Genomic DNA, 26,802 nt, shown 5'->3' with positions numbered 1-26,802 from the left:
GGGAAAGGAGGGAGGGAAGGAGGAAGGTACAGTCAGAGAGAGAGAGGGGAAAGGAGGGAGGGAAGGAGGAAGGTACAGTCAGAGAGAGAGAGGGGAAAGGAGGGTGGAGGAGAAAGGTACAGTCAGAGAGAGAGAGGGGAAAGGAGGGAGAAGGAGAAAGGTACAGTCAGAGAGAGAGAGGGGAAAGGAGGGTGGAGGAGAAAGGTACAGTCAGAGAGAGAGAGGGGAAAGGAGGGTGGAGGAGAAAGGTACAGTCAGAGAGAGAGAGGGGAAAGGAGGGAGGGAAGGAGGAAGGTACAGTCAGAGAGAGAGAGGGGAAAGGAGGGAGGGAAGGAGGAAGGTACAGTCAGAGAGAGAGAGGGGAAAGGAGGGAGGGAAGGAGGAAGGTACAGTCAGAGAGAGAGAGGGGAAAGGAGGGAGTGACGGAGGAAGGTACAGTCAGAGAGAGAGAGGGGAAAGGAGGGAGAAGGAGAAAGGTACAGTCAGAGAGAGAGAGGGGAAAGGAGGGAGAAGGAGGAAGGTACAGTCAGAGAGAGAGAGAGGAAAGGAGGGAGGGGGGTACAGTAAGAGAGAGAGTGGGGAAAGGAGGGAGGGAAGGAGGAAGGTACAGGGAGGGAGGTACAGTAAGAGAAAGAGTGGGGAAAGGAGGGAGGGAAGGAGGAAGGTACAGGGAGGGAGGTACAGTAAGAGAGAGAGTGGGGAAAGGAGGGAGGGAGGGAGGAAGGTACAGAGAGGGAGGTACAGTAAGAGAGAGAAGGGAAAGGAGGGAGGGAAGGAGGAAGGTACAGGGTGGGAGGTACAGTAAGAGAGAGAGAGGGGAAAGGAGGGAGGGAGGTAGAGTAAGAGAGAGAGAGGGGGAAGGAGGGAAGGAGGAAGGTACAGGGATGGAGGTACAGTAAGAGAGAGAGAGGGGAAAGGAGGGAGGGAGGTAGAGTAAGAGAGAGAGGGGAAAGGAGGGAGGGAGAAAGGTACAGTCAGAGAGAGAGAGGGGAAAGGAGGGAGGGGGGGTACAGTAAGAGAGAGAGAGGAGAAAGGAGGGACGGAAGGAGGAAGGTACAGGGAGGGAGGTACAGTAAGAGAGAGAGAGGGGAAAGGAGGGAGGGAGGTACAGTAAGAGAGAGAGTGGGGAAAGGAGGGAGGGAAGGAGGAAGGTACAGAGAGGGAGGTACAGTCAGAGAGAGGGGAAAGGAGGGGGGAGGTACAGTAAGAGAGAGAGTGGTGAAAGGAGGGAGGGAGAAAGGTACAGTCAGAGAGAGAGAGGGTAAAGGAGGGAAGGGGGGAGGTACAGTAAGAGAGAGAGAGGAGAAAGGAGGGAGGGAAGGAGGAAGGGACAGGGAGGGAGGTACAGTAAGAGAGAGAGAGAGGGGAAAGGAGGGAGGGAAGGAGGAAGGTACAGAGAGGGAGGTACAGTAAGAGAGAGAGGGGGGAAAGGAGGGAGTGAGGTACAGTAAGAGAGAGAGTGGGGAAAGGAGGGAGGGAGGTACAGTAAGAGAGAGAGTGGGGAAAGGAGGGAGGGAAGGCGGAAGGTACAGAGAGGGAGGTACAGTAAGAGAGAGAGAGGGGAAAGGAGGGAGGGAAGGAGGAAGGTACAGAGAGGGAGGTACAGTAAGAGAGAGAGGGGGGAAAGGAGGGAGGGAGGAAGGTACAGAGAGGGAGGTACAGTAAGAGAGAGAGGGGAAAGGAGGGAGGGAGGAGGAAGGTATAGAGAGGGAGGTACAGTAAGAGAGAGAGAAGGGAAAGGAGGGAGGGAAGGAGGAAGGTACAGAGAGGGAGGTACAGTAAGAGAGAGAGAGGGGAAAGGAGGGAGGGAAGGAGGAAGGTACAGAGAGGGAGGTACAGTAAGAGAGAGAGAGGGGAAAGGAGGGAGGGAAGGAGGAAGGTACAGAGAGGGAGGTACAGTAAGAGAGAGAGAGGGGAAAGGAGGGAGAAGGAGAAAGGTACAGTCAGAGAGAGAGAGGGGAAAGGAGGGTGGAGGAGAAAGGTACAGTCAGAGAGAGAGAGGGGAAAGGAGGGTGGAGGAGAAAGGTACAGTCAGAGAGAGAGAGGGGAAAGGAGGGAGGGAAGGAGGAAGGTACAGTCAGAGAGAGAGAGGGGAAAGTAGGGAGGGAAGGAGGAAGGTACAGTCAGAGAGAGAGAGGGGAAAGGAGGGAGGGAAGGAGGAAGGTACAGTCAGAGAGAGAGAGGGGAAAGGAGGTAGGGAAGGAGGAAGGTACAGTCAGAGAGAGAGAGGGGAAAGGAGGGAGAAGGAGAAAGGTACAGTCAGAGAGAGAGAGGGGAAAGGAGGGAGAAGGTGAAAGGTACAGTCAGAGAGAGAGAGGGGAAAGGAGGGAGAAGGCGGAAGGTACAGTCAGAGAGAGAGAGGGTAAAGGAGGGAGGGAAGGAGAAATGTACAGTCAGAGAGAGAGAGGGGAAAGGAGGGAGAAGGAGAAAGGTACAGTCAGAGAGAGAGGGGGGAAAGGAGGGTGGAGGAGAAAGGTACAGTCAGAGAGAGAGAGGGAAAGGAGGGTGGAGGAGAAAGGTACAGTCAGAGAGAGAGAGGGGAAAGGAGGGAGGGAAGGAGGAAGGTAGAGTCAGAGAGAGAGAGGGGAAAGGAGGTAGGGGGGGAGGTACAGTAAGAGAGAGAGTGGGGAAAGGAGGGAGGGAAGGAGGAAGGTACAGGGTGGGAGGTACAGTAAGAGAGAGAGAGGGGAAAGGAGGGAGGGAGGTAGAGTAAGAGAGAGAGGGGGGAAAGGAGGGAGGGAGAAAGGTACAGTCAGAGAGAGAGAGGGGAAAGGAGGGAGGGGGGGAGGTACAGTAAGAGAGAGAGAGGAGAAAGGAGGGAGGGAAGGAAGGTGGAAGGTACAGGGAGGGAGGTACAGTAAGAGAGAGAGAGGGGAAAGGAGGGAGGGGGGGAGGTACAGTAAGAGAGAGAGAGGAGAAAGGAGGGAGGGAAGGAAGGAGGAAGGTACAGGGAGGGAGGTATAGTAAGAGAGAGAGAGGGGAAAGGAGGGAGGGAGGTACAGTAAGAGAGAGAGTGGGGCAAGGAGGGAGGGAAGGAGGAAGGTACAGTAAGAGAGAGAGAGGGGAAAGGAGGGAGGGAGGTAGAGTAAGAGAGAGAGAGGGGAAAGGAGGGAAGGAGAAAGGTACAGTCAGAGAGAGAGAGGGGAAAGGAGGGTGGAGGAGAAAGGTACAGTCAGAGAGAGAGAGGGGAAAGGAGGGAGGGAAGGAGGAAGGTACAGTCAGAGAGAGAGAGGGGAAAGTAGGGAGGGAAGGAGGAAGGTACAGTCAGAGAGAGAGAGGGGAAAGGAGGGAGGGAAGGAGGAAGGTACAGTCAGAGAGAGAGAGGGGAAAGGAGGTAGGGAAGGAGGAAGGTACAGTCAGAGAGAGAGAGGGGAAAGGAGGGAGAAGGAGAAAGGTACAGTCAGAGAGAGAGAGGGGAAAGGAGGGAGAAGGTGAAAGGTACAGTCAGAGAGAGAGAGGGGAAAGGAGGGAGAAGGCGGAAGGTACAGTCAGAGAGAGAGAGGGTAAAGGAGGGAGGGAAGGAGAAATGTACAGTCAGAGAGAGAGAGGGGAAAGGAGGGAGAAGGAGAAAGGTACAGTCAGAGAGAGAGGGGGGAAAGGAGGGTGGAGGAGAAAGGTACAGTCAGAGAGAGAGAGGGAAAGGAGGGTGGAGGAGAAAGGTACAGTCAGAGAGAGAGAGGGGAAAGGAGGGAGGGAAGGAGGAAGGTACAGTCAGAGAGAGAGAGGGGAAAGGAGGTAGGGGGGGAGGTACAGTAAGAGAGAGAGAGGGGAAAGGAGGGAGGGAGGTAGAGTAAGAGAGAGAGGGGGGAAAGGAGGGAGGGAGAAAGGTACAGTCAGAGAGAGAGAGGGGAAAGGAGGGAGGGGGGGAGGTATAGTAAGAGAGAGAGAGGAGAAAGGAGGGAGGGAAGGAAGGTGGAAGGTACAGGGAGGGAGGTACAGTAAGAGAGAGAGAGGGGAAAGGAGGGAGGGGGGGAGGTACAGTAAGAGAGAGAGTGGGGAAAGGAGGGAGGGAAGGAGGAAGGTACAGGGTGGGAGGTACAGTAAGAGAGAGAGGGGGGAAAGGAGGGAGGGAGGTAGAGTAAGAGAGAGAGAGGGGAAAGGAGGGAAGGAGAAAGGTACAGTCAGAGAGAGAGAGGGGAAAGGAGGGAGGGGGGGAGGTACAGTAAGAGAGAGAGAGGAGAAAGGAGGGAGGGAAGGAAGGAGGAAGGTACAGGGAGGGAGGTATAGTAAGAGAGAGAGAGGGGAAAGGAGGGAGGGAGGTACAGTAAGAGAGAGAGTGGGGCAAGGAGGGAGGGAAGGAGGAAGGTACAGTAAGAGAGAGAGAGGGGAAAGGAGGGAGGGAGGTAGAGTAAGAGAGAGAGAGGGGAAAGGAGGGAGGGAGAAAGGTACAGTCAGAGAGAGAGAGGGGAAAGGAGGGAAGGGGGAGGTACAGTAAGAGAGAGAGAGGAGAAAGGAGGGAGGGAAGGAGGAAGGTACAGAGGGGGAGGTACAGTAAGAGAGAGAGGGGGGAAAGGAGGGAGGGAGGTACAGTAAGAGAGAGAGTGGGGAAAGGAGGGAGGGAAGGCGGAAGGTACAGAGAGGGAGGTACAGTAAGAGAGAGAGAGGGGAAAGGAGGGAGGGAAGGAGGAAGGTACAGAGAGGGAGGTACAGTAAGAGAGAGAGAGAGGGGAAAGGAGGGAGGGAGGAGGAAGGTACAGAGAGGAAGGTACAGTAAGAGAGAGAGGGGAAAGGAGGGAGGGAAGGAGGAAGGTATAGAGAGGGAGGTACAATAAGAGAGAGAGAAGGGAAAGGAGGGAGGGAGGTACAGTAAGAGAGAGAGTGGGGCAAGGAGGGAGGGAAGGAGGAAGGTACAGTCAGAGAGAGAGAGGGGAAAGGAGGGAGGGAGGTAGAGTAAGAGAGAGAGAGGGGAAAGGAGGGAGGGAGAAAGGTACAGTCAGAGAGAGAGAGGGGAAAGGAGGGAGGGGGGGAGGTACAGGGTGGGAGGTACAGTAAGAGAGAGAGAGGGGAAAGGAGGGAGGGAGGTAGAGTAAGAGAGAGAGAGGGGAAAGGAGGGAGGGAGAAAGGTACAGTCAGAGAGAGAGAGGGGAAAGGAGGGAGGGGGGGAGGTACAGTAAGAGAGAGAGAGGAGAAAGGAGGGAGGGAAGGAAGGAGGAAGGTACAGGGAGGGAGGTACAGTAAGAGAGAGAGAGGGGAAAGGAGGGAGGGAGGTACAGTAAGAGAGAGAGTGGGGCAAGGAGGGAGGGAAGGAGGAAGGTACAGTCAGAGAGAGAGAGGGGAAAGGAGGGAGGGAAGGAGGAAGGTACAGTCAGAGAGAGAGAGGGGAAAGGAGGGAGGGAAGGAGAAAGGTACAGTCAGAGAGAGAGAGGGGAAAGGAGGGAGGGGGGAGGTACAGTAAGAGAGAGAGTGGGGAAAGGAGGGAGGGAGGTACAGTAAGAGAGAGAGTGGGGAAAGGAGGGAGGGAAGGAGGAAGGTACAGGGTAGGAGGTACAGTAAGAGAGAGAGGAGAAAGGAGGGAGGGAAGGAGGAAGGTACAGTCAGTGAGAGAGAGGGGAAAGGAGGGAGGGGGGGAGGTACAGTAAGAGAGAGAGTGGGGAAAGGAGGGACGGAAGGAGGAAGGTACAGAGAGGGAGGTACAGTAAGAGAGAGAGAGGGGAAAGGAGGGAGGGAGGTAGAGTAAGAGAGAGAGAGGGGAAAGAAGGGAGGGAGAAAGGTACAGTCAGAGATAGAGAGGGGAAAGGAGGGAAGGGGGGAGGTACAGTAAGAGAGAGAGAGGAGAAAGGAGGGAGGGAAGGAGGAAGGTACAGGGAGGGAGGTACAGTAAGAGAGAGAGAGGGGAAAGGAGGGAGGGAAGGAGGAAGGTACAGAGGGGGAGGTACAGTAAGAGAGAGAGGGGGGAAAGGAGGGAGGGAGGTACAGTAAGAGAGAGAGTGGGGAAAGGAGGGAGGGAAGGCGGAAGGTACAGAGAGGGAGGTACAGTAAGAGAGAGAGAGGGGAAAGGAGGGAGGGAAGGAGGAAGGTACAGAGAGGGAGGTACAGTAAGAGAGAGAGAGAGGGGAAAGGAGGGAGGGAAGGAGGAAGGTACAGAGAGGGAGGTACAGTAAGAGAGAGAGGGGAAAGGAGGGAGGGAAGGAGGAAGGTATAGAGAGGGAGGTACAGTAAGAGAGAGAGAAGGGAAAGGAGGGAGGGAAGGAGGAAGGTACAGAGAGGGAGGTACAGTAAGAGAGAGAGAGGGGAAAGGAGGGAGGGAAGGAGGAAGGTACAGAGAGGGAGGTACAGTAAGAGAGAGAGACGGGAAAGGAGGGAGGGAAGGAGGAAGGTACAGAGAGGGAGGTACAGTAAGAGAGAGAGAGGGGAAAGAAGGGAGGGAGGTACAGTAAGAGAGAGAGAGGGGAAAGGAGGGAGGGAGGAAGGTACAATAAGAGAGAGGGAGAGAGAGAGGAGAAAGGAGGGAGGCACAGTCAGAGAGTGAACGAGAGAGAAAAGGGGGGAAGGGAGAGAGGAATGTACAGTCAGAGAGTGGGAGAGAGGGGAGATGCCGCAACAGAGAAAGACGGGGAGGTAGGAAACTAGTAGTTACCGCTGTAAGAGTATCAATTAATTAGGTCATATCCTTCCTTTCTCCTCTCATCTTTTTATGAAGAGAATCATGTTCTGTGTTTTTAACTAAGGCAGTCTTTGAATGTCATAATACAAAATATATTTCATAAGACAACTGTAATAATTATTTTATTTTAGTCCACAGCTTCAAGTAATTATTTTTGAGCACATTTCTCTCACAATCCTTGTAGTGACAATAATGACTGGTGTTTTTATATATCACCCCTGTGATATCTCCAGTCTATGACTAACTTCCCATCTGTTAGCTCTGTCGTTTAATAAGTCCTCTTTTATCCAGCATTATACTGCACTCAACATAAAATAGTGTGTGTGTAAGTCCCACACAAACACAAAGGTGAGGAGCCGACATACAGTAGTTCTCATGTGACCACGTGGAATTAGCAAAGACCCAGACTTCAATTTTTTTACCTCCTCAAGGAACACCTTCCTTGCTAGGGCAGGTAAAGACACCTTGGACATGACCCCCAACACCCCTGTCTCACTTTCACATCCCAAACAAGCAACTAACGTCCCTCACAGCCTCACAACCCACAATGCACCGGGGCCAGTCGTATCAAGGCACACCACGAGGACGTGGATTTAATTCGATATTAGTATCCAGCCGCGTCTGAATTAATCAAATCAATGCTACTCATTAATTTAGTAGAAGAACATACAATTAAAGGGCTATTAGCGTTCTCTCAGGAGACTGCCCTTTCATCCTGCCAGTAGAACATTGGGACTTGGCCCAGGTCCAGAGGCAAAGCGTTCTCTTTTCCTTTTTAACCGGCACTTCCTCCCATCCGCCTGACTCGATTCTACTCCTCTTCTCCAGGCTGGTGCCATAGAAGTACAATGACTAGATGTAGTATGTGCAAAAAATAAACGTCGGCGTAACTTTAAATCAATACTCTCTTTTATCCATAAGCATAACATTTAGTGGGAGGATGAGAGAGAAATATGTTTTCTTTTTGTATTTGCATGTTTGTGGTACTGATTTAGACCCAGCCACCTACTAGGTACCTAAAAGTGTACTGGGCATTTTAGGTTGTATCTTAATTTTGTCCCTGGCCACATTGATTTAAACACTATGTCACGCCCTGACCTTAGTTATCTATGTTTTCTTTATTATTTTGGTTAGGTCAGGGTGTGACTAGGGTGGGTATACTAGTTTTGTCTTGTTTAGGGTTTTTGTATATCTAGGGGTTTTGTAGGTCTAGGTATATATATGTCTATGGTGGCCTGATATGGTTCCCAATCAGAGGCAGCTGTTTATCGTTGTCTCTGATTGGGGCCCATATTTAGATAGCCATTTCCCTGGGGTATTTGTGGGTTCTTGTCTATGTGTAGTTGCCTGTCAGCACTCATTTGTATAGCTTCACGGTTTGTTTGGTTTTCATTCTTGTATTAAAGAAGAATGTATGCATACGACGCTGCGCCTTGGTCTCCTCCTTTTGACGGCCGTGACACACTAACACCATTTCCATGACTTAATGGTGCTTGACATCATTTATCCTGTAAGTAGCTCGTCATTTAGGATGGCGTCTCAAGAGTTTGAAACAAAACTCTATAAATGTCAACACACTGTAGCATAGTCCCAGTCAATGCTTAACAGGGAACTCTCTAAATAGGGTGACAAGAGATTTAGGGAATGAGCACACAAATAATCCAGCACCCAAAACTAGGTCATTGTATTATAATATATTTTGTTCAGATAATTTATCATTTGATCATCGCTGTGTATATCTCAATTGAGGAGGTAAGGAAACTAGACTGAAAATAAGATTTTAAGCTTTTACATAGACTTTGAGGTGGTACTGTATTGTACATGGGACTATAGGGTGCCCTACAAGCTTTAAACAGTAAATACTTCTATCGGATTCCCTACAAACATACAGTCAAATATAATCTTATTTAAATACAGCAGGGGAAATCCTCTGCGTTCAAAATGTCAATCTCTGCACCGCATACAGCTGGCCACCTGGTTCTCCCAAAGCACTGAAGCAAACCAGGCTCTGACGGAAAATAATTCTGGGCCAAGGAGATTCTTTTTCTCTCTCTCTTTTTTTTTTGCTCTTGTGAATTAAAGTTAAAACGCTTTCGCTCTGAGTAATCCAGACTCCTCCGACGAACAGTCATTTTTAATTAAAAACATTACCCCATTTACAGAGGAAACCAAAGTGAAGCCTGAAAAAAATACTAACTGCACAGGGATTTCTCTCTCTACTTCGACCTAGCAGTCTCTCGATTTTCTCTCGCTCTCGATTTTCTCTCCCTCTCTGTCTCTGTTTCAATCTTTCTTTCTCTTTCCCTCCTTCTCTCCCTCCCTCCCTCCCTGCCATCCAAGGCTTCAGTTGATCAAAGGAAGTTCCAGTTTCTTGCTGGTTTTTAATGGTTATGTAACTTTCTCTTGATGAAATACTGGCCTGTGCACAATACTAACCCATCCAGTGCTGAACTGGACCATAGAATTCCTGCAATTGGACTTTTTGGGGTTATGTGAACCTGGCAGGAGGTTAATCCAACTCACACTGTGGCAACGCTTGGCTACTTGGAACTATTAAAATGTAATTAATAGGTACCATATACATTGTGATTGTGATTAAAACTGAGTCCCAAAAACTTTGATTAATCACATAAAAACAAGCAATCTCAGCACAGGAATATAACTAAAAAAGGCAATATTTCTTAACCACATGGGTCTTCTGCAGTGCAGTTTTGATTGAACCCCTTTTGTGATGAGCTATGTGTAGTTGGAATGAAGTGTTTCTCTGAGAGCAGCAGGACTCTGGCTAGTCTTCCCCAGTGCGTGTTGGATTGAACCTCTCCTGTGAGGAGCTAAGTGTATAGTTTTATAGAGAGGGGCAGTTCCAGAGCTGTGTCTGTATCTGGGTCTCTGCCATACGGCCAGACCAGGCCCCACCTCTGACTGTCATCCTGCCTGACATTAGGGGGCTAAGCTGTATCTCATTAGGCCTAGGGTGGCAGTGATCCCGTCAACATCACTTGAAGCTCTGGCTCCCACCATAGGGGAAGAGACAGGTTGTCTCCAAGGTAACGGCCAGATCATTTGGCAGGAACTGCATGCCTTGTTATCCCACAGAAACCCACAGATACTGTAGGCAGGCGCAGCTGGCACGCACGCACGCACGCACGCACGCACGCACGCACGCACGCACGCACACACACACACACACACACACACACACACACACACACACACACACACACACACACACACACACACACACACACACACACACACACACACGTGTGTAAAGACAAACACACGTATAGTCACTCCACTGCACATAGACATCAGCTCCCTCTCTGCCAATCAAACATCCGGCTATTCCTCTGTGTCCAGTATTGATTTAAAACACAATGAAGCCAGGGGCGGGCCAACCGTTTAGGAAAAACCATTGAGTTCATTTGCTGCTCGTACCCTAGGGATAATCCTTCTCACTGTTGAAAGAGAAATTGATTTCTGTTAATCATGAGCCAGCATTATTCAAATCAGTGGGGGGTCAAACCAGGCCAGATATCTTGAAAGAGGGGGTTAGAGAGAGTTATACAAGCAGAGTCAAGTATTTAGGTCGTAAAGTGCAGTAGAAAATAGTTTTTTTATTGTGTTGTTACAGTAAATGACATGAGTTTGCATATAACCATAGAAATTGAACTGACAGAATGGCATGTAAATCTAACTCATTCCCACCTGATCTCAACTATGTCTCTGGGCCCATATTCACAAAGAGTCTTTAGATTAGGAGTGCCGATCTAGGATCAGTTACATTTTATAACCTGACCCTAGATCAGCACTCGTACTCTAAAAACACTTTTTGAATACATGCCCTAACCCCCTGTCACATACTCTACTGTACATCCTGAATGCCAAAAGTGGACTGACCATTCCATAGCCAAGTATGACAAGAATAGCCCTGATCAGACAGCCAGAACAACTGGATGAATTGTAGCCTGGTCTATCGATAGGAGGTCAATGGGACAGGGACTGACCTCCTGGACCAACATAACAGCCTCAGGACAAAGGCTGACATGATCATTGCCCCATTTTTAGCCAGCCTGATGGTGCTATTGGTGCTATTTTGAGTGAGACTGGATAATTGTTGTAGATCTGTTTGTGAGTGTGTTCAAATAAAGTGGTTGGGGAGAGAGAGAAATCATTAGTTACGACCAATGATGTATATAAACCCTGGATTGCTGATGCTATGTATTGGCCGTTGAGAGGCTTTGAAGTCACCGGTCGGACATATTGGCACTTCCCCCAGTAGGAGCAGTCCTCCATAGGAATGAATGGAATTCTACAGTATATCAATTAAATGTTTTAATGACACAATTACATGTATTGAAGTATCTTTTGCTATAGTGGGGAAAGTAGCATTAGTAAGCGAAAAAATATATACTAAAGGAAAATATATTATGTCTTTTTTTAATTTTATTTTATGTTTAGCTCACATAATATAATGTAATATTATGCATTAAGGTGTCTGTAATATAATACATGTGGCAAAATTAATGTAGACATTAATAAATGCCTTTCTAAAGCTTCCAAAATATGTTTTACAACGTAAGGGAGTGCTAAAATGGAGGCATGGTGGTTTCAACACAGCGCCCCCTATCAGTCAACTAGTGTATATATAAATCATTGGTTGCAACCAAATTGGAACACATTGACCCATTCTGCTAGCCTAGTTCCTAGTCGGCCTAATCTTCTCTGCTTGTCTCTGGGGAAAACCAACAAACACAAACATACCAAGCCAGGCCCCATTGCCACAAATAATCACATGTATTTCTCTTAGGGAAACATCTGCCTATCAAGGTTTTGTAAGTCAGGAGGGGACACCGTTTGCAGATTTGTTTAGTGCTTCCTGCACTGACTCGAGCTGGTAAAAATGCAATAATAAGCAGGGCATTTACAGTGTGCCATGTCGCGCATACTTTTACGACTTCGGTGATCAGCTCAGATTTTATACCACCATTAATATACATCCCCTCTGTGAAATGAAAAAATGAAGAAATATATCACACGCAAAACAAATCCCAAACTCTCCAAATACCACAGCCATAATCATATCTTCATATCTTTAAATTAACTGTAAACAAATCAACTCATTCTACAAGGAAGGAATTCCTTATGTAACTCCTTCACATACTGAAATTGCAACAAAATTGGACAATTTTTTCCAATTTCCTGGTTGGTTTCATAGCTGTGATACTTTAGTTTTATTCATCCTGGATCTTAATATCATAATGCTGTATTTAGCTTCACACTCAACTGGGACATCAGACAAACTGTCCGGACAACAACTGTGTCAAAGTTAGACGTTGCCATATTTGCCTGTGCAAAACAAACCGTTTTTCTGCATGTTTGTTTTTGTTTGGTGGCCGGGGCTCTGCCCTGCAAAGCAACTGTTTGTTTCCTACATCTGGCAACAAAAGCATCTGATCAATCATTCATAATAATTTATGACGTCGCCACATAATGGCCAGCCCAGGCTCGTAAAAATATATTTGCATTACACAAGGTCCCTTCAGGAACTCTCAATAAGAGTACAATAAATGTTGTTTTTGTCCATACACATAGCTCTGATAAGAGAGCAAACTTTAACCTCTGTTAGATACAGTAGAGAATAGGGCCAGGGCAGCAGTGTATGTTGCGATGTTGCTCTCCCATGCTAGACCCCATCCCTTAGTTCCTGTTCTCCCAGCCAAGCCAACATCCCACTGCTTTTCCCTTTCCCAAGCCTTGTTGTTATTAGTATTTTGGTAGTCCCCGACTCGGAGCAAACGCTCTTCTTTAACCCCTCGGGTCCTGAGCAACACGGTCTTTAAGTCAGACACACTGTCCCCTTCATTCATCCTGTCACACTGTAGTAAACAGACTCAGTTCCACCCAAAAGCTACATAGCAGGGAGCATCTCTCTGCACATGAGAGCCCTTGGATTATACCACTGGCTTTGTGCAGATGCTGTGGACAATCCATCACGTCTTATAACAAGTCTAAAGTAACATAACAGTTTCTGAGCCAGTACTCTTACTGTACTGGAGTTGTGCAGCAGCACTACAGTACCCACAATGCAGTTTGTTTTCTCTTTAAACGTTTCTATTTTGAAAGTAACAAACATTTCTGAGCCAGCCAGCCGCTCTTACTGTGCTGGAGTTGTACAGCAGCACTACAGTACCCACAATGCAGTTTGTTTTCTCTTTAAACTTTTCTATTTTGAAAGTAACAAACATTTCTGAGCCAGCCAGCCGCTCTTACTGTGCTGGAGTTGTGCAGCAGCACTAGAGTACCCACAATGCTGTTTGTTTTTGTCCATACATTGATTTCTTTCTTACCTTGACATGCTGTCTGGCATGCAGCCGTGACCTGGATAGCCATCTCCTCTTGGACCCTGCGACATGCCGGGCCGAGATTTCCACGACTCCATTAACGCGGTAACAGGCGAAATTAGATTCAACAAGGGGTTCGTCCCGTGATCCCTTGGGTCGTGCCGTGAGAAAGACATTGTCCCCTGCGCTCCGATCTGGTAGTGAAACGAGTGTCCGCCTGAATTAACACCCACAATGGCCGAGGTGGGCACAACGTTGTTGTTGTTCTCTTGGTAGTAGCTGCCATCGTTGTTCTCTTGTTTAACTTTAGACAGGAGGTTGTGGGGGAACACGCCGGCTTCGTAACTGCCATTCATCTCCGTGCCCGGAGGTCCCAAGATCCCAGAGAGACTGTATTCGTCAATGTTGTCCCTCAGAGACAAGTAGGTGATCTCGGACGGACCTGACTGGAAGAGACCCATAGAGTGTTGCTGCTGCTGCTCAGTGTAGCACTGAGGATTCATGCATCCGCCGCCATCTTTGTTTGGCTCACTTTTTATCTGTGTGATGAAAGGTGAGCCATTGCCGGGGCAGCCGGTGGCCTGGTTACACTTTGTGTTGTTGCTACCATTACCCAGACACATGCTCCTATAGTCCGTGTCGGGTTCATTCTTGATGAACTTCACCATACCCATGTGGTCCAGGCCTACGTTGAACATCTCCCCGTCCACGCTCTCCACCTTGGGGAACTCAAACTCCTTGAAATCCTGCTGGTCTCTTCGTCCCTCGGGACTGTTGGAGTCATTCTGGACCAGGCCCAGTTCACTAGCAGGGCTGGACACAGCAAACCCACCCCCGCCGCCAGAGGAGTTCCTGGGGCTCAAGGACATTGCCATGGGGCCCCCCGTGGTCGGACTGGAGATAGACGATGAAGCCCTCATGTTGTTGGTGCTGCCAGTGGGGCTGGAGACAGACGATGACCTCATGTTGGTAGAGGTGCTGCATGACGGTGGGGAGCGCACGCTGCTCATGCTCTGGGGGCTGGAGATGGGCGAGCGCATCACATTGAGTGGGCTGGTGAGTGGAGGCGACCCCACCGTGCTGGAGCCTGCCGGGCTGCAGGTGGCCGAGTTCCTCCTGTGGATGTGGTTGTGGGCCAGAGCTGGTCCGGCAGCGTTATGCTGGTTGACGGGGTTACTGATGGTCGAACAGGAGAACGGCCCCCCAAAGCAGGTGGGGCTGGTGGTGGACGAAACTAGGTTGTTGCTGCCCCCGGGGCTGGAGATGGAGCTGGGCGTCTGTGGGCTGCAGGACAGAGACAAACCCAAGACGGCTGACCCTGCTGGGGTTCCAGATGAGCAGCAATCCCCTGGGGTGGAGCTAGGCTGCTTCGGGAACCCCGTAGAAGGGGACTTCACCTTGGGGCTCCCCGCGGACGCAGCACACTGGCTGTCCTCGAGACAGGGGCGCCCGCAAACTCCCGCTGGGTACATCTTCCCCGTACTACAATGACCCCCCTGTTGGCCGAAGCCGCCAAAGTCTGTGGCCTCCCTGGCCGCGTTCATATACAAGCCCATGGACTCAGCCACAGTTTTGGACAGCTCCTTGGAGTCCATCATCTCTGGCTTCCTCCCATGGAGGGAACTGTTAAAGAGGGGGAGAACAAAAGGCTGGTGCTGGTTCTGGGTCAGTTTGAGAGTAGGCTGCTGCTCTGGCTTCTTCTTCTCTTCGTTGTTATTGTTACTCTCCTTGCTGTCGGCCGTGTTGCTGCTGGGGGAGCAGCTGACATTGACTATGTCCATCAGGACATCACTGTTGCTGTTCAGGTTCAGGCTGTCGGCCTCCTCGGCTCCGCTGCAGCAGTAGTCCAGAGCACTGCTGGGGACATGGGACCATCTGTTCTTCTCTGTGTCCGTGGATCCTTCAAAGAAACTTGGGTATCTTTTGGTCTCCATCGCTGGGTCATTGATTTACCTGCAGGTTGAAGGAATACATTAATTTGATGAATGCTGTTTAAATATGAATTCAAAGTGGTAGGGTATTTTGTATGCATTATTAACATAGCATGCAAAAGCCACTGGAATCTCACATTGCCGAAGCTGAGAGCATACTACTGAATATAAAAACTGTAATTTAACACGAATATTTATTAAATCATGAACAGTGTAAAGTATTTATTTAATGGATGACGATTTCATTAAGATTGACTTAAGTGTGTTTTATAGTGGGAAAATGATGCCAAACATCTACAGTATCCAAGTTAAGTATCCTTTTAAATCAGCAAGCATTTTCTCTGTCAATCAAGTCATATTAATTTCTGGAAAATCATTTAGACATTCCTCCTCACTTAGTTAACTGTTTATTTGCTTTGGTTTTTAAATTAAGAATCCCTGAAATGGTTATATAGGGGAACTATGTCTAAGGTATGATGTCCCAAATGGCACCCTATTCCCTTTAAAGTGCACTACTTTTGACCAGAGCCTTATGGGGGGGGGGGGGGTCATAGAACGATTATTAAATTATTTTTATAGATTGTGTCTTGTCATGTCTGAGTAATAATAGTTAGATGACTCAATTCCCCATCACACGTTAACCTACATAACAAGTTCCTTCTGAAATGCATTTCTTTAAATGTATGACATGATCATTTCTAGTTTGCAGGATTAATTGCACTAACTGTACTATTAAATCGCCAAGTCAGTACAGTTAGATTTTTTTTTTAAACACATGACGTAGTTTTATAGTGTTCATTTCCTCCTCTTGGGCACTTCCATTGGATAGAGACAGACCCAGCGTCACATAAACTTTCATCACGCCATTCACGGATTGGTCCGACTATTCTGTCAATCCCCTATTGTTTTTTCAGACACAACATAGCTGCGACATAACTTGAAAATGGTATCTGTCTTTGAGCGTCTTCTGGAAAACATAAAACAACTTTCGAGAATAAGTCAATGCGCAATATTGACCCATGCTATCACATTTAGCCCTTTATATTATGCGTAATGTTGTTGTTCCTAAACTTATGCCCTGGTAAACTTATGTTTTAGCCTACTGTCAAAGAGAAGGACTAAAGAAAAACACTGATATTTTGATTGAGGTGACCTAATTACGGGTTAGGCTATACTAAATGAGAACGCTTATGAGATAGGATAGTTGTCGACGCACAAACTACAAAAACAGGTAGGCTACATGCCAGGTTGTAACGACAGATGAAGGCTATGCAATATTTTTGGGGGCAATCTGATCTACCAAAATGCACATCACAGTTTTGACATTGATGGCAACTGGTCGAAGAGTGTGCAAAACTATTTAAAAAGTGCATTAATAGTTAGAATGCAGATAATTTCAGACATCGCAGTTCTGCAATGACAGCAGAGCAAGCCGTACTCTTATCCATTATTTCTTTTTGTAAATAATTACTATCTACTGGAAATGTCGCTGGAGACAAAGTTCAAATTGTTATTAACTGATCTTTGAAAAGTCATAAACAACTGATTTTAAGTTTAGATTCCATAATAAATAAATGCGCCAATAGCTTGCTGGGCGCAAATACGTGAAATTATTATTATTAGGCTATTTTTTATTGTTTAGAGAGAAAGAGAGCAGCCTTTAATTGTATTTATAGCCTATACTGTAGGTCACAATCTGCCTGAGCGGGTCCTCAGGACATAGTTCAAAGTTAAAGATTTCCTTGGGATAATTCAGGTGACAATTAAAGTGATGTACATTTCGTTTAGGGAGTTGACATAATAATCTAAGTATTATAATAACCACACGTCGTTTACCTACCTCGAGCTATATCATTCTGCGCCCTTACCTTAATTACGACATTCAGATTTGTCAAGTGGCTGTGTTGCTGGGCGGCAATAATCCAGAAGAGAGAATAAAGACACGAAACCAAGCCTGTACCTTATTTCTTCTTCTTTACAATATCCCCCACTTCAGCTATTGTGCATTTTCTCTTGCCATACATCCACTAGTTTCAGTTCTGACAGTTCAACGCACAGAACAGTAGACTAGAACTCTGCTGAGCTGCGTAGCCTGTATCACTCGTAATCCTCAACATCAAGACGCTGCTTTGACACACCGATCGAGAGCGACATATAGATCGGACGCATCAGATATTCTCACATTCGGACCATAATTCCGCAGATTTATGATTTTCTAGCCCTTCGATAGAATGACTGATAAAAACAGCGAAGGAGTCAGACAGACTTGCAGTGCGACGTCATTCTGTGCACATGAACCCTCCTTCTGTAACGAGTGCAATACACACTCTGAAGGGGTGGCGGGGACGAGAGAGGGAGAGTGGAGGGGAGGGAGGGAGGGGAGTGCGTTCGGTCGCAGGCTCCTGAGCACAGGTACGCTATTGCGCTGGAAATAGGGCACCTTTACATTTGAAGTATGGTTGAGTTTCTCAGTTTTAATACTTAATACTCAAAATGCTTTTCGGATAGGAGGAAACCCGTCTCAAGAGCGTTGAACAAGATGAAATAAACATGACAGCTGTCAAAAAATTGTTTAGTGTAGAACAGAATAATACATTGCAGTAGACTATAAATACGACATTTACTAATAGGCCTACATTCAACATGAATAAAATACACAGTAGCCCTATTCATGTTGCAAAAAAAGAGGTATATTATGCATCGTTTACCACTTTGAAATCTCTGTATTGCTCTTTGACAATGGCACTGTGCTTTGCAAGGCTGACATTTTGCACATTTATCTGCAATAATGTGCTGGTGTGAGGTTTTACTAACTGTATGCCAACTTGTTGTTTGAGTACTAGACAAAAACACCCACAGACCCTGAAGTGGATATATGTTAAAAACTGTCTGACATATAGGGCATAGGCCTAATGAGACTGTTACATCTTCCCCCTTGGCAGGAACTGGCTGCATAATCTAGCAACCTTTCTTAGTCAGAGATAGGTTATGAAGATAAAACCATCAACAACAGTAAGTATTTAGTGCCTATGAATCATAAATAAGCATCAAATTAGCCTTAATGATGATATGTAGTGGGAATGATACATGATAATACACAAGTCTTGTTCAGATGATGAAAAACCATTCTGCTGTGTAGTGTTAGCAGAGTGAAATCAAAACAGGATGTTGGTGCTTTTCCTCTGACTACATCCTTTGATCTGAGATAGGAGTGACTAATAACCCATAATATATAAATACCAGCACACTGGACACGTCACTCAGTCATAGAGGTGAATTCAGTGATTTCTCTCGGCTTTATAGAGAGATACAGTGGAGCTCTCAGTTTTATTTCAGTATTGCAACATGTTGTGACTGGAGAAATTGTGTCCACAGGATGGCGCTATATTTCAGTTTCTGATCTGACACTCCAAATCGTATCAAATCAAATTGTATTTGTCACATGCGCGGGAATACAAGAAGTGTAGACCTTACAGTGAAATGCTTACTTACCAGCCGTTAACCAACAATAAAGTTTTAAGAAAAAAGAAGTGTTAAGTAAAAAAGAAAAAAAGAACATTAACAAACAATTAAAGAGTAGCAGTAAAATAAAAATAGCGAGGCTGTATACCAGGGGTACCGGTACAGAGTCAATGTGCGGGGACACCGGTTAGTCGAGGTAATTGAGGTAATATGTACATGTAGGTAGAGTTAAAGTGACTCTGCATAGATAATAAACAGAGAGTAGCAGCAGCGTAAAAGGGGTGGGGGGGTGCAATGCAAATAGTCTGGGTAGCCATTTGATTAGCTCTTCAGGAGACTTATGGCTTGGAGGTAGAAGCTGTTGGACCTAGACTTGGTGCTTCGGTACCTCTTTGCCCTTGCGGTAGCAGAGAGAACAGTCTATGACAAGGGTGGCAAGAGTCTTTTACACTTTTTAAGCCTTCCTCTGACACCGCCTGGTATATAGGTCCTGGATGGTAGGAAGCTTGGCCCCAGTGATGTACTGGGCCGTACGCACTACCCTCTGTAGTGCCTTGCGGTCGGAGGCCGAGCAGTTGCCATACCAGGCAGTGATGCAACCAGTCAGGATGCTCTCGATGGTGCAGCTGTAGAACCTTTTGAGGATCTGAGGACCCATGCCAAATCTTTTCAGTCTCCTGAATGGGAATAGTCTTTGTCGTGCCCTCTTCACAACTGTCTTGGTGTGTTTGGACAATGATAGTTTGTTGGTGATGTTAACGACAAGGAACTTGAAGCTCTCAACCTGCTCCACTGCAAGTTGATGAGAATGGGGCTGTGCTCGGTCCTTCTTTTCCTGTAGTCCACAATCATCTGCTTTGTCTTGATCACGTTGAGGGAGAGGTTGTTGTCCTGGCACCACACGGCCAGGTCTCTGACCTCCTTCCTATAGGCTGTCTCGTCGTTGTCAGGGATCAGGCCTACCACTGTTGTGTCATCGGCAAACTTAATGATGGTGTTGGAGTCATGCCTGGCCTGCAGTCATGAGTGAACAGAGAGTACAGGAGGGGACTGAGCACGCACCTGTGAGGGGCCCCCGTGTTGAGGATCAGCGTGGAGGATGTGTTGTTATCTACCCTTACCACCCGGGGTCGGCCCATCAGGATCTCCAGGATCCAGTTGCAGAGGGAGGTGTTTAGTCCCAGGGTCCTTAGCTTAGTGATGAGCTTCGAGGGCACTATGGTGTTGAACGCTGAGCTGTAGTCAATGAATAGCATTCTCACATAGGTGTTCCTTTTGTCCAGGTGTGAAAGGGCAGTTTGGAGTGGAATAGAGATTGCATCCTCTGTGGATCTGTTGGTGCGGTATGCAAATTGGAGTGAGTCTAGGGTTTCTGGGATTGTTTTATTTTTTATTTTACCCTTATTTTACCAGGTAAGTTGACTGAGAACACATTCTCATTTACAGCAACGACCTTGGGAATAGTTACAGGGGAGAGGAGGGGGGGATGATGGTGTTTATGTGAGCCATGACCAGCCTTTCAAAGAACTTCATGGCTACAGACGTGAGTGCTACTGGTCGGTAGTTATTTAGGCAGGTTACCTTAGTGTTCTTGGGCACAGGCACTATGGTGGTCTGCTTGAAACATGTTGGTATTACAAATTTAGTCAGGGACAGGTTGAAAATGTCAGGGAAGACACTTGTCAGTTGGTCAGCGCATGCTCGGAGTACACGTTCTGGTAATCCGTCTGGCCCTACGGCCTTGTGAATTTTGACCTGTTTAAAGGTCTTACTCACATCGGCTACTGAGAGCGTGATCACACAGTCGTCCGGAACAGCTGATGCTCTCATGCATGTTTCAGTGTTACTTGCCTCGAAGTGAGCATAAAAGTAATTTATCTCGTCTGGTAGGCTTGTGTCACTGGGCGGCTGTTTTCCCCTTTGTAGTCTGTTATAGTTTGTCCAAGTCCTGCCACATCCGACGAGCATCAGAGCCGGTGTAGTACGATTCAGTCTTAGTGCTCTATTGATGCTTTGCCTGTTTGGGATAGCGAGATTTCATATAAGCTTTCTGGTTAGAGTCCCGCTCCTTGAAAGCGGCAGCTCTACCCTTTAGCTTAGTGCGGATGTAGCCTGTAATCTATGGCTTCTGGTTGGGGTATGTACGTACAGTCAAGTTAAAGTTGTCATGATGTGTGACATGTTTGCATCTTTGAGATAACATTCTCACTTTTGTATATTATTTTTGTAAGTATTGGGCTGGAACAAAAACAGTTGTACCCAGTGGGCTGAATTCAGTATCCCCTGATCCCAGTTCAGTTTCCCCTGAGCCAGACATAACCCTACAGTTGTACCCAGTGGGCTGAATTCAGCATCCCCTGATCTCAGTTCAGTTTCCCCTGAGCCAGACATAACCCTACAGTTGTACACAGTGGGCTGAATTCATTATCCCCTGATCCCAGTTCAGTTTCCCCTGAGCCAGACATAACCCAAATAAGAGAATCGGCAGCTGGGAGTCAGTGGAGAGCAGTGGAGGCTGGTGGGAGGAGCTATAGGAGGACAGAGTCATTGTAATGACTGGAATGGAATAAATAGACCTGAGTAAAACGTGGTTTCCATATGTGTTATGTGTTTGATACCGTTCCATTTAATCCATTCCAGCCATTACAATGAGCCGTCCTCATATATAGCTCCTCCTACCATCCTTCACAGCGAGAGAGAGAGAGAGAGAGAGAGAGAGAGAGAGAGAGAGAGAGAGAGAAAGAACCTGTATTTACAGGTTCATTTGAGGGCCATGACCAAGGCGAAGCTAGCTACAGTACATCTACCAGCAGACAGTGTTGAGAGACGGACAGACAGAGCCCAACCTGCAGCCTTGCCCTGGTCTGCTCTGCTGGCTGTTAATCCTGCATGGTTGGAAACCTGCTTAAAAGAGCAGGACATTTGTTCCCAAGGAGGAGATAACCACCACAGTTTCCCGCCTTCGCTCTGGCAGCCAGGCAGCTCTTCCTCATTTATCTCACAAAATGGCCGCCAATCAATCCCTGCCTGCATTAGGTACAGACCAGATCATAAACATGTCTTTTTCGTGATGGGTTAAATCATTTATCTGGGCTTATGGATCTTTAAAGGCCAGGTTGCAATTAAATTTTGCCCCCAAAAATGGAATATACACCACTTGTAGATGGCAATACCCCCCCCCCCCCCAAAAAAAGTGTGTTTTATAGTTTTTAAAATTGTTATTATGATACATGACCTTTAAAGTCTTTGGCGAACTTTCACTATAAGGACTTTACTGGTATAAATCAATGCATTTAGTGTATATAATTTCTGATTATCAAGATTTTATGTAGTTTCTTGGATCTCACTTGCTTCAGGCACTAAACCTGATGTATTTTTGAAGCAGGATTCAAACTAGCTGTGTCTAAATCTGCTCTAAGATTAAGGTCTGTTTACTACAGCAGGAAAAGAATCCTGCAGAAACAGGAAATGTTTATTATTATGTGGATTAAATTATGTCTAAAATTTGGAAATTACAAACTTCAGAAATGTTTTTAAAGCTCAAATACCCTACACGTTTAAATGTTCCTGCATTGCAGGAAAGTTCTCCAGCAACAGGGTGATCAAATGAACATCCAACATCTGTAGTGACAGTTAGTCCTCTTGGTTGAATGATAACTATGATTAGAGGCATCATCCGCTCCAGTGATCGGAGTCAGGCGGTACGGGAGACGGTACGGCAGATTACTCTAGCAGCAGCAGCGACGTGATCATGAGAGGGAGAGGTACAGGGTGCCTCATGGGGACAGGTGAATTGGAGCATGTTAACTCCAAAACAAAACACTTCCGCAACAGCAGAAGTTTCTGTCTCCACTGTATGTGGTAATTATGGGGTTAGTTCTAATCAGCCGACTGCCAACCCGACATCCCCCGCTTTGTTAATGTTCCACTCTCGAATGTCGGCAGTGTCATTTTTCTTCTCAGCCATTGACTGGCTAATGTTCAATTCCAGCGATAGTAAAGAGTTTTTTCGGGACACTACCAGTCACCAGTTGTATTCAGTACAATACGTTTTTTCCTCACAAATTTAAGCCATTTCCTCCCTATTTGATTGTGTCTTTAATTTGTCGAATGACACAGTTTGTTTTGTCTAATAACACAGTTCCTCAACCTCATCTTCTTTATTTAGCTCAGTGAATATATTTAGCTGTCAAGCGGTTGGATTGCGATAAACCCACGCAACTGGTCAAGTGTACAGGCCAGTACCCACTTTCACCAATTTAAGCAGTGTTCTTCGACAGCCTTGCCCGTGTGTGGCACCTTTTGTATCCGTCGTCCATGCTATGTGTGTCTTACGTTTCAGTGGGCTAACAGGCCCATGGGTGTAGGTTTCAATAAGGTTGTTTGTTTGGACACAGTGACTCATTTGGGGAACACACAAGACACAACTCTAATGACAGCCTCTGTCCGATTGCTACCGTAAACAATTTCTTTAGTAAATGAGTTGGATCCTCTGCCGAGCCAGGAGCATATTGGATGAGCAACCTGGTCTCACTGTGTGTGTCCGATTTTAGTTAACACGTCCATGATGCATTGCGCCGTCACACCATGATGCATACGGGGCGTAGTACATGCACACACACACACACATATAGAGCACACACAGTATTGTCTTCACAGTGGGGTTCTAACTCTCTAGCTAGTCCATAAAGGTCAGCTAAAGGGTATGTGTTGTTATCATGGCTTAACTCATCTCTTTTGAAACCGGAGCTAGCCAGAGTCTTAATGTGCAGTATATAGGTCAGGGAATGGTGCTAAGGTACTCAACCGTAATTACATTTTGTCAAAATAAGACATATGACTCATGTTAAGACTGTTAGGTGTCATATGGTTATTGGGTCAGTGAAGTAAGTTGAACATGAATGTGATGTGCCTAGTTGATATCAAATATATAATGCCAGTTATTGTGAAATAACATAACCAAAGCCTACTTGGAAACTACAGCCTACAGCCAGTCAGATTCTTTGTGATTCTTGTGTTTCTTTTATATGTACTTATTCAATTTGGTAAAAGAGCAATTAGCCATAATGTACTACAGTATAATAGTCCGTCCATCCACCCATTTGTCTCATTGAACTACATTGTGATTCAGAGAGAAAGAATGAAAATGGACGCATGTGCAAAGCAAACCTACAGCAGTGATACTAGTAACATAAAAAACAGAGGTGGGGTTATGGAGGTCGCATCATCTCATACGTTTGAGTCTGATTTGGTGGAAATTCACGTGCAAATATTTTGAAAACTAAAAATAATATTGGAAAACTGATTCAATTCGACGTTATTTCTCCCCTCAGGGCAATTACTAATGTTTTTCAGAGGAATCCATTGTTGGGCGCTGGCTGGCCATGGCTTGTATGTCCCTCTTGGCAATAATAAGGAAGGGCACACTGAGAAAGGTTACGGTGTTTTCACAGGTGCCCAGACTACATAATAACCTCACGTGGGGAAATAGCGAGCGAGAGAGAGAAAGAGGGAGAGTGGGGAGGAGAGAGAGAGATTATGTGAGAGTGAGTGAAAGAAATAGATGGGGAGAGAGAGAGAGTCATCAAAAAAAGTCAAATCTCCAATATATGGCCTCTAGATCCCTCAAAATAAAGTTTAAGCGCTTTGATTCGTTCCCATAATAGAGGAGGTCGATGGAAATCAAAGACAGACTGTCTAAATATCCTTTTTGCCACGTACCTTAAGCCTTCACATTTGAGACTTCAACGGACTGTTAGCTGTCTCCTTTTACTAAGTTCATTCAGAGACAAAGCACAGGATCTCAGAGTAGGAGTGCTGATCTAGGATCTGTTTTTTCTTTTCAATAATAAATAATAAGATTATATGGAAGAGGAGACCTGGTCCTAGATCAGCACTCCTACTCTGAGGTACTTTGTGAATATCAACAAATACTATCTCCAGCCTTTGACACAGTAGTACACCGTAACATGTTTTTGTATTGATATAAATATAAGACAGGTTGATATAACACCTAAGCCTGGAATAACCTACTCCCTATATAAAATGCTAGCCAGTATTTATGTGAAACCCCTAGGGGATTTAGCCTACAGATGTAGGATCTTAATTTGATCACCCTTTTGCAGGAGAACTTTCCTGCAATGCAGGACATTTAAAATGCGTAGTGTACTTGAGCTTTAAAAATGCTTCTGAGGTTTGTACTCTCCAATCTCAAAATGTATTTTCCCTTACAAAAAAAATGCATCAACCCATACAAAAGTGGTTAAACTGGTTAAAATGAAGATCCTACAGCTGTACACTGTTGACTAAAGCATAGGCGAGCCAGCTGAAACGTGTTTATTATTGAATAACCTGTTTACTCCTGCTGCCTGGCAGTATGAGACACATGATCAATATTTAGTAGGAACACCGGGTATAGAGGCTACATCCCCTGACTCCAGATCAGCACATTAACATGTCCGTTTTCATCACTACATAATGGGATGTTTGACCAAATTGTGTCAAGTAGATTACAAATTGATATTCCCCAGTTGCCTTCTAGCACACGTTTCCTTCCCCCTTGCCCGGGTTGGACCAGATGCCAAAGCAGCATGGGATGCAGGGAAAACATTCAAAACATAAATAGCCCAAGGTGCCTGCGGCCTCATTTATAAACATTGCGTAAGTACATAATATACCTCAAAACGTGCGTGCACAAGTTTTCCTGCAAAAGTTGTCAATTCTAAAAACATATTTTTTTTGGTTATTTTACTTGCCGTGAGAATGTCCTTACCTCCACCCAAACTTCAGACCATGCGTACGCACATTTTCTAGTGGTTGAAGTATTGTATTGCAAGTAAGTACTTGCAATATGATGGCATGTTTATTAATTGCAATACTGTATATTACAATATTAAAACATAACAAGATGCAGCCGTTGTCTGTTGGTGAAAATCGACATGTTTTGATCTAAAATAATTACACAGGAATCAAATTGCTATTTATTTAATCTTCATAACCATTGCAAAGAAAATTTGTCATATTTTCTGGCGTGATGCATTTCCGAAATTGCCATGCACATCTCTCATTTAATTGAGCTAGTAGCCTAGTAAAAATATATATTTCAAGTTTTGCTGTGTGCATTTATGACATAAAAATTTAACGGGTGAACAGACAGTTGACCTTTTACATTGAAGTATGTATTCAAATACTGTAACTACTATTATTCCATTTTTGGGCATAGCCTAGACAATGTTTCAGAATCACCTTTATTCACTAAGTACATTTACACATACCCAGAATGTTGGGCAGCAGGTAGCCTAGTGGTTAGAGCGTTGGGACAGTAACTGAAAGGTTGCAAGATTGAATCCCCGAGCTGACAAGGTAAAAATCTGTCGTTCTGCCCCTGAACAAGGCAGTTAACCCACTGTTCCTAGGCTGTCATTGAAAATAATAATTTGTTCTTAACTGACTTGCCAAGTTAAATAAAGGTAAAATGTTACTTGGTGACGTGGTGCAGCTAGTGATAGACAACATTTAGAGTCATTATACAAACAACAGAGTTTTAACAAAGTTGACTTATATTATACTGTATACAACTAGGTAGAGTGAGCATAGAGCTAATACAGAATTAGCAGATATACAAATGTACAGTGGGTATATGGTTGATATACAGTGGATGTACACATTTACACCATCAGTATGAATATATCTAAATGCAGAGAGATGGACAGAGTGCAATGCAGTATAGTGCAGTTATTTTGTGTAGAGTTCAGAGAAGGCTTGATGCGGTGTGCAGCATAGAGTGTATATTCCTTTAGTCTCTATGGGCCAGATGGCCAGTTGGTGAGGGCCACAGCCCGGGGGAAGAACGGTTTCAGGTCGCGGGAGGTTTTGGTCATCAGTGACCTGAACTGCCTGCCAGAGGTGAATTTTTGGAGGAGGGGGGGACCGGGGTGGGAGGGGTGATCTTTCCTCGATGGAGGGCAGGTGGCAGCCGACGGCCCTCTATGACCGGACAATGCGTTGCAGTTTGTCCTTGCAGAGGGCAGACGCAGACCCAAACCAGACGGTGATGGAGGAGGTGAAGATGGACTTAACCATTGATACGTAAAACTGGATCGAGATTGACTGGGAGATTTTTCTGCCGCAAGTAGTACATCGTTGTTGGTGATGAGACCGACCAGAGTTGTACCATCTGCAAACTTGAGTAGTTTGACAGATGCGTTGTTGGAGGTGCAGATAGTGGTGCAGAGTGAGTAGAGTAGAGGTGCGACCACGCATCCTTGCGGTGCTCCAGTGCTGAGGGATAAAGATGGACAGATGGAGCTGGACACATTCAGCTGGGAGAGTTTGTCTTGTAGCAGTTCTGGGATGATGGTATTGAACGCAGAGCTAAAGTCCACAGACAATATCTTGCATTTGTCTTTGGGGTTATCAAGGTATTTGAGGATGTAGTGTAAGCCCATGTTGACAGCATTGT

General features: G+C 46.1%; 1 protein-coding gene across 4 annotated transcripts in view; it reads right to left on the bottom strand.

Moving 5' to 3' along the window:
* LOC129841316 (mineralocorticoid receptor-like) overlaps positions 1-17,212 on the bottom strand; it is a 111,299-nt gene extending 94,087 nt beyond the window's left edge. For 2 of the 4 annotated variants that reach the window (XM_055909526.1, XM_055909529.1), the window contains exons 1-2: positions 16,748-17,212; positions 12,955-14,901 (exon numbers count right to left, since the gene is read on the bottom strand). In XM_055909526.1, coding sequence (XP_055765501.1) covers positions 12,955-14,882 — 1,928 coding nt within the window. In that variant the 5' untranslated portion in view covers positions 14,883-14,901; positions 16,748-17,212. Of the gene's footprint in view, positions 1-12,954; positions 14,902-16,719 lie in introns of all 4 variants that reach the window. The other 2 variants (XM_055909527.1, XM_055909528.1) reach the window with 2 other exon arrangements.
* Between the last annotated feature and the right edge of the window lie 9,590 nt (positions 17,213-26,802).

The sequence above is a fragment of the Salvelinus fontinalis genome, chromosome 42, assembly GCF_029448725.1.
Source record: "Salvelinus fontinalis isolate EN_2023a chromosome 42, ASM2944872v1, whole genome shotgun sequence".
In the NCBI taxonomy this organism is placed as follows: domain Eukaryota; kingdom Metazoa; phylum Chordata; class Actinopteri; order Salmoniformes; family Salmonidae; genus Salvelinus; species Salvelinus fontinalis.
Note: the sequence above shows the minus strand (reverse complement) of the source record. Positions and strands in the feature narration are given on the sequence as shown.